The 8,079-nt window shown below is 32.0% G+C and overlaps 1 protein-coding gene across 1 annotated transcript in view; it reads left to right on the top strand.

The window, feature by feature from the left end:
* Positions 1 to 775: 775 nt before the first annotated feature.
* The window catches only part of LOC134854163 (myosin light chain kinase A-like), a gene marked incomplete in the record, with an annotated part of 12,472 nt that continues 5,168 nt past the window's right edge, over positions 776 to 8,079 (top strand). Inside the window, 3 exon segments of the mRNA XM_063870291.1 lie at positions 776 to 1,461; positions 1,747 to 1,804; positions 5,803 to 5,883. Of these exon segments, the coding sequence (XP_063726361.1) occupies positions 1,321 to 1,461; positions 1,747 to 1,804; positions 5,803 to 5,883 (280 nt within the window).

Raw genomic sequence — 8,079 nt, 5'->3', positions numbered from 1 at the left:
CCAGGTTTTTTGAGCAGTTTTGTTGTTCCCACACCTCTTTACGAAGTGGGAAGAAACTATGATCTACGTTTTATTTCTTTGTTGACTACCGTATAAAAGATCGTAGTGGAGAGGGTCAAATGTAATATCATTCATAAGCGCAGTTAGGACTCCGATTTAAAATAATATTTCGAAGAGTTTTATCGCAGTGTTGAGAAAAACTGGCATTGAGTAAATTTCAGACAGATTAAGTTTTAGGCTGAATTTCCAATCAAATTTCTCCTCGATTATCGGAGCTACTTCGCAATTATTACCTATTTCTAAAAAACTTTTTCAGTAATTCAGTCCGTCTTTTTTCTAATTTATTGAAAAAAAAACATTGAAGAAAAATGAAAAAAGTATGCGAAAAAATCTTCATTTTTTTCAAATTTCAACACTTGTTTAAAAAAACACGCTTGTTTAAAAAACAAACGTGGTCGGAACTTTCTGTTCTACTTGTACGGCCAACCTGCCAATCATGTTTTGTTTCTCTTCTTGCTTTGATCATTGTAGTGCTGAAAAGCTGCGCTATTTCAGTTTTTTGGGACTCTTATTATAGAAGCAGTGAAATATTTGTTTTAACTGAACACTACGGGGAAAATAACGTCGCCAGTTTTTCATTTTTCTGTGTACCATTTTTTTACGATGAAAGAAAAATTTTTCAAACAATATTATGATTACACATTGAAAACATAAGATTTTTTAAAATTCTCGTATTAATATTTAAACATTGGTTTTTTGAAGCTCTATACTGATACCAAGTTGCTCAAAACTGGTTTCGATGGTATTTAACCAAACACATTACTTTCTATAGTCTGCAAGCATTATAAACTATATGGTCTATTGCCTTCAGATGTTTTGTTTGTTTGTCTTTGAAAATCAAACCACTAAAATCAGAGAGTATATCCCACAGTAATTCGTTTTTGGCATTTAATCACTTTTACGGTTCGCTTTATATTTGGTACAGCCTTTTTCCGCCACTCTGGAAGCATCCAATGGATTATTAGATCTATTAAATACTTATTCCAAGAAAATCAAAATTTTAATCATAGATCAAATAAAATATCTTTCAACTAGTTTGTACTAGATAATTTTCTTCTACATTTTTCATCATCATAAAAGCAGCAGTAAAAGTTTTGAATTTTCAACCTTAAACTGTTTTTTATAATTAAAATTATTTACAAAAAAATCTTACAATTGTTCGGAAATCAGGAAACCGAGTACCAATAACAAATTATCAACGAGTTAACAGTGTTGTTTAACCACGTGGTATATCACTGGTTTTTTACGTGATCAAAATAGATGTCTGCCTTGACCACCTGTGGGGAGTTGCGTCGCTTCGAAGCCAAGTACACCCTCTCAGAGACCCAATTGGGGGATGGGGGCTATGGGGTGGTGTGCAAGGGCTTAGACAAGAACACAAGGGAACCTGTGGCTGTAAAGGTACATTGCAGATCGATCAAATTATTTGAAGGATTTAAATTCTTTGTTCAGCCCTTTTTGAGGAACAGATTATGATATGATTTCAACAGTTTTCGATTAAAACCAGCAAAAGATATTTTGAAATGCAATCGCTCGCTATTCAGAAGACAAAATACGTTCTTCAAAGTTCATCGTAGCTATATGACGACAATAACCATAGCTATGTGACGACATAATTTATATTGTTTTTTTTTAAAAGTACCATTACCGTGAAACACATAGTGTACTTGTCATTTTTGTGTTCAGGTCATTCTGAAAGACAACTATGCCAAAGCCGACTTGCCCCGTCTGGCTGTAGAAATTGGTGAGCAACATAGATGAGTTTTCTTGTTCGACTGAGGAATCACCTTCTAAAGTATTACAAGGGTAGCCTGCTGCTGTGCAAGTAGCACAGAATGTTCTGACCATATTCTAAAAAAAACCGTCATAAGTTATTATTTCAAAGTAGTGTCGTTTTTGCGTGGTGTGATAAAAAGATCTGAATGAAGCCTAGCACTTAAGAATAAATGACAATCATAGTGAAATAGGCAAAATGGTAATCAGTTTTTGTCAAGTAAAGACTAGACAAATGATCATAAGAAAACAAAAAAAAATCCTAAAATGTAGAAAAATTTCCGCATTTTTTTTTGGATGTTTTGAAGTTTATTATTCTAAAATGGCGCTAGAGTTTCTAAAATTTTCTAGAGTGAAACTTAAATTTCATGCTTTAGCCTTCTGCAATAAACCTTACTTGTTCGAAATTTGACTGAAATTCAAAAAATTTCAAAATTTTTTTTTCTCACCAGAGAACTTTTTGGAGTTTTTTAATGTTATATTTCACTAGACCCCTTCCGATGTTTAGCTGCGATATCTGATTTTGCGGTCAAACAACACCTGGCAAGGAAACTTTGAAAAAAGGTTGTCATACATTTTATGAAAATTGTTTAAGTTGAAGTATTTTTAAATAGAAATAGAAATATTTATTGTTTAAATAGAAATATAATAAACTTGAAAACTTTTTTAAAATTTCAGTGATAGTAGTATAAAAACTTTTTAGTTGACCTTCATAGACCAAAAATGCAAACTTTACAATTCCATAAACTCAGTCTGCAAAAAATACAAAAAAACTCTGTAAAAAATGTGTAATTGAAATTTTAACGAAATTTTTCCTGTTCTGTTATAATAGTCGATGCATCGTCATCAATAAAAAACAGGTTTTTGTCAAAAAACTTTATTAGAAAATTTTTAAAAGTTTCAAAAATGCCCAACAATTTTACTGTAAAACGATTTTTAAGCTCAAATAAAAACTTTTTAAAAAATTTCGCATTCAATTTTTTTGTGTGAGCATAATGTAATCCTTAATACATTTTTGTCCCTATTCTCTGGAAATTTTGTTTACTAAAATGTTCAAAACGTTTTTTTCTTTTGTATGGCATATTTATGTATGCCTTGATCAATGCTTGAAATACAAAATATTCAATTGATTTTCTCGGTTATTGCTTTCAACGTTTTCAATGCTGAGTTCCGACTAAAATTTTCGAAAATTCGCATCAAAAATTGACATCTTGTTCATTCCAGTGATGAGAATTAAAGCAATACAAAAATTGAGATCTCAATTAGAAAAAACTAAATATTGACTGCGAGGAAATTTGAAATTTGAAATTTCAATTACTTTACCAGCTACAAATACAACGCCAAAAGCAATATATTATGCCTCGCCTGGAGGGAGATCCTAAAGAGCAGTACTGCTCATCGAGTAGGATATCCTGGAGAGTAAAGAGAAGATAGCCAGCATCAACTCAATAAACAAATTAAATTAAGGGCTGAAATTAAAAAACAGTTTGTAGAGGTCCTGATTGGCTTTTAGGTAAGTTTGAAAAAACTGTTTATAGAGTCTCAAACAACTAACTTCTGACATTTCATGTATATTAACAGGTATCAAGTCATTTTGTTTTAAATAGTTAAAAGCCTGCACAATTCTAACTGTAAGCGATCTCTGTTTAGCGGTAGTAGAAAATTTTGCCACTTTAATTACGCCTTTCGCTTTGCTCCTGGTACATAGTCCACTTTTTTGGGAGTAAATCTGAGACAGAAAACCATTTTTTTTGTCAGATTGCAATTCCATAAACAAGTACTTAAACATCTCAAAAAAGTATAAATCAAAAGCATTAAGCTATTTGTTTTCGTCCATAATTTCCTTAATTGATTCATATCTACGTTTGAAAAAAATTGCTCTCAAGATTCTTTTTTGTAGTTTCATTATCTCGGTAAGGTGAGATTGGGAAGTATTGCCGTATATTAAAATTCCATAAGTGATTGCAGGATTTATATATGCTTTGTAGAAGCGAAGCATCTGCTGTTTAGAAAAAACATACCTAGCTTTCCAGACAATGCCACAAAATTTAATTAATTTTTTGCACACATGTTCAATGTGAAATTTGAAAGTAAGTTTCTTAGCAACAAAAATGCCTAAATATTTACACACATTTGTAATTTGAACTGTAGTACCAAAAGCAAAGTAATCTTTTGAAAAGTTATTACCAAATTTCATTATTTGAGTTTTACCAGGATTGACACAAAGTCCATTCGTTTTGAACCATCTATCCATTTTACTTAACGAACTATCAAAACTATCGAAACAATTTTTTTCTGCTTTGCATATTGTAGTATCATCAGCAAATAGAACAACCTCAGATCCTTCAGCAATTTTCGGAAGATCATTTATATATATTAAAAACAAAAACGGACCTAAAACTGACCCTTGCGGTACTCCACATGGCATAAAGCGACTAGAAGATATTTTATTATCAGTTTCAATAAATTGAAATCGGTTTGTAAAGTAATTGTTTAGAAGACAAAGAATCCGGCCTCTAAATCCGTATTTTTCCAATTTTGCCAAAAGAAGATCATGATTTATGGTATCAAATGCTTTTTTGAGATCAACAAGGCATGATTTACCAACTAATTTTTTGTCCCATCCCTCTCTAATAAATTCGGTGAATTCGATTAATGCGTCCACGCATGATTTTTCTTTTGAAATCCAAATTGTTTTTCATAAAAAAGCTTCTGCTTATTAGCAAAGTTATACATTCTATTGAATATTATGCTTTCGAAAATTTTGCTGAGTGAACTGAGTAAACTAATAGGTCTATAATTTTCCAAAGAATCTTTTAAACCTCCCTTAAAAAGGGGAACAACTTTTGCAACTTTTAAGCCTTGAGGAAAATAACCACTCTTAACGCATTGGTTGAAAAGGCTGCAAATTCTTACAGAAATTACAGGCAGCGATAATTTTATAATTTTGTTATTTATGCCATCATGACCATTTGAACCTTTGTTTTTCAACATATATATGGCATTTTCAATTTCCTTGCGGGTAATTTCATAAAACACCATTGATTTTTCGATGCGATCTACATAACCCAACGCTTCTTTGTAATCGAATTCAGGATTTCTCAGTTTCTCGCCAACTGAGGCAAAAAATTCATTAAAAACATCAGCAGCCAAAAAACACGTGTTTTTGGAGTTTCCTTTGCAAAATTCATTAAAGGCCTGGAACAGCGTTTTCGAATTTCTACCATTTCCAACTTTTTTGTCGTAATAAACTCTTTTTTCATTTCTTATTAACTTGGTTGCTAAATTTCTAGCTTGAGAATATTTCAGTTTATTCAATTCAGTAGGATTTCGTACCCACTTACTGAAAAGCCGATTGCGGTTTTTGAAGGCTTTTTTGGTTGAATCGGTAACCCATGACTGTTTTTGTGATTTCAATTTTTCTAAGGGAGCAAAACGATCAATTGATGAAACTATGGATTCAACTAACAGACATAATTTCTCATTGGGATCACTAAGCTTATAAAATTTTGACAATTTGTTTTCTAAGAGGAATAAATATTTATAAATATTATCGTCACGGTAAAGATTTTTAAGATTTCTATAGCAGTTATCTTGATTTTCTTGCGGATCAACATTCACGTAACCAGATACAATTACGGGAAAATGATCAGAAATAGTTGAATCCAGTGTTTTTACGTTGGCGTCAAAATTAGCAATTAAATGATCAATACATTTACTCGGAACCATTTATTGCAACTTTTCCGAATTTTCATTAAAATAAATGTTTGTGCCCTTTATGGTGAAAACTTGAAAGCATTATGAACGTTTTTTGGTCAACAAACGGTTTTTTTTGTATCGCCTCTATTATATATATTTGTGATTTTGAGGTGATCCTGACATTAACTAAAAAGATGAGGTGATCTAGAAACTATTTAAAATGGTGACCATCCGTTGCATTGGTAGCGAAGACGCAGAATGTCTTTTCAGCCCTGTGCAAGCGACTGTCTCACAAACACCTGGTGCAATGCAGAGACGTATTTGATATAGAGAGCAGAAGACAGGTGAGAAAATGTGATATCTAAACAGTCAAAAAACGTTTGTGTTCGCGAAACTCTCAGTTATAAGAACAGCTCAATTACCATTTTTATGGTTCCGAGAACTCAATACAATTTATTCAGAAATATATAAAATTTGCTTCTCAAATTTTTCTAAATCATAAAAAATTCAATTAAGCAACCCACTCGGTTTTCTAATTTAATTTGGTATTGAAAAGTGATTATAATCAATAATAGTACATTATTTTTGAACAATTTACTTAGATTAGATTATAATCTTTTCAAAATTCATTATAATGACTTTCATGAATATATTCTGTTTTTTTAAATATTCAGCAAAATCAGCAAATTTTTCTGCAGTCTTGAACACGTTTTTCCAAATAAAATAAAATCGAATTATTTTCAGCAGGGGCGGATCTAGGATTTTCTCGAGGGGGGGGGGGGCGGATTTTCAAAAAATTTTCCAAAATTTTGACGACCTTTTTTTTTTTTTTAGGTCGACCAAATTGATTTTTCGAGCTCTCCCAAAGCACTGTTTTGCCCCTACTTTGGCTAAATTTTCTGCGCCGCAGGCAAATTTTTGAAAAAACAGTCAAAACAGCCGTTTTTGGGCAATTTTTGAAAAATTTTGACAAAAAAATCGCGTTTTTTTGGCGCGCGCTCCCCCTCAAAGTTAGTATATATTGGCGCCGAAGGCGCCTTTAGAAAAATTTTAGGGTCGGTCGGCCAAAAATGGATTTCTGAAAAAGTATCAAAGGGGGGACCCTTTGGGTCGGCAGGGGGTCGAATCCCTGAGGGGGGGGCGTCCGCCCCCCCGCCCTCCCCCCCTAAATCCGCCCCTGATTTTCAGGTCAATAATGAAAAAAAAAATTTGAAAATAACTTTCAACTTAGCTTGCGTGAAAGACGGCAAATGATATTCTTTCAAACGTCCTTAAGCGGAAAAATAGTTTGAACTATTCTCATGCTAAAAAGGTACAAAAATTATATGGCAAAAAACTAACAACAAAAAAAAGAAATATAGATATGTTTTTTTTTCTGTTGATAACCAGCATAGTTTTCGAAGATGGAGTTTTTCAAAAAATGTCTAATTTAAGTTTTTACCGGAAACTCCATCTTCAATTCGGCTGAGTATGAGATTCACCATATCATAATTTTCACTTATTACTTTGCTCAAAGTAAAAAAATAAAAATTAGTAAAATACTTTCAATGGTTGAGGCAGTTACAATTGCTTCTCCAAAGTCAATCTGATGTCAATTTGAGGAATTGAGCAATACTTAGTTCGTATAATTTGTGCTTTGTTTTTTCAGCACTTATTATTTTTTGCCCAGTTGCTTGTCTTCTAAAGTTAACTTTCGTAACATGACTGTGAGAAATTGTTGTTCCGACTTTCGATACGAAAGCAACGGAATATTTGTGCTCGGGGTGGGTTTTTTTTTCTTCAGACAAATTTCGACTTTTTAACTAGCCATTTTTGACGGAAATTTTTTATATCATTCAAAAATTTTTGTTGTCTTGAGCTTAAATTTGAAAAGATATTTCACCTGTGATTAGTTTTCGTAAAGTTATGAGGGTTTAAAGATTGCCATTTTGGCCATTTTGACCAATTTGGGACAATTAACGCGCGATATATTTCGCGCTATTAACGCGTAAGCGGAGAATTAATCCGTCTTAGAAATCGTTCCAAATTGGTTGAAAGAAGCTTATTTGCCATAAATGATTTTTTACAAGGAGCGAAATTTATTATTTTGTACTTTATATGAGGTGTGGGGACGATTTTCATAGAAAAATTTTCAAATTTTAGAAAAAAAAGTTTTTCATTTTATTTTATTTCATTTAATGTTTTTATGTTCATCAAATCCAAACTTTTCTTCACTTCGAAGAAAAAAGCGGAACCTAAATTTTGAAGTTTGTTTTGCGTTTTTGTTAAATTTTCATAAATCTGAGAGAATCTGCCGCAATGAATGTTCAAACTTTCTTCACATCTCATGATCCATAATTGACTGGTAAAATTTCAATCATATTCAATTAAATTACAAAAATTTTGGGTAATTCTTTTTGTTCCGACTTTCGATACGAAAGTAACGGAATATTTGTCAGAAGGTTTCTTCAGACATATTTCGACTTTTTAACTAGCCATTTTTGAGTTTTTTATATCATTCAAAAGGTATTGTTGTTTTGAGCTTCAATTGAAAAAGTTTTTCACATG

The sequence above is a fragment of the Symsagittifera roscoffensis genome, chromosome 9, assembly GCF_963678635.1.
Source record: "Symsagittifera roscoffensis chromosome 9, txSymRosc1.1, whole genome shotgun sequence".
Lineage (NCBI taxonomy): Eukaryota > Metazoa > Xenacoelomorpha > Acoela > Convolutidae > Symsagittifera > Symsagittifera roscoffensis.
Note: the sequence above shows the minus strand (reverse complement) of the source record. Positions and strands in the feature narration are given on the sequence as shown.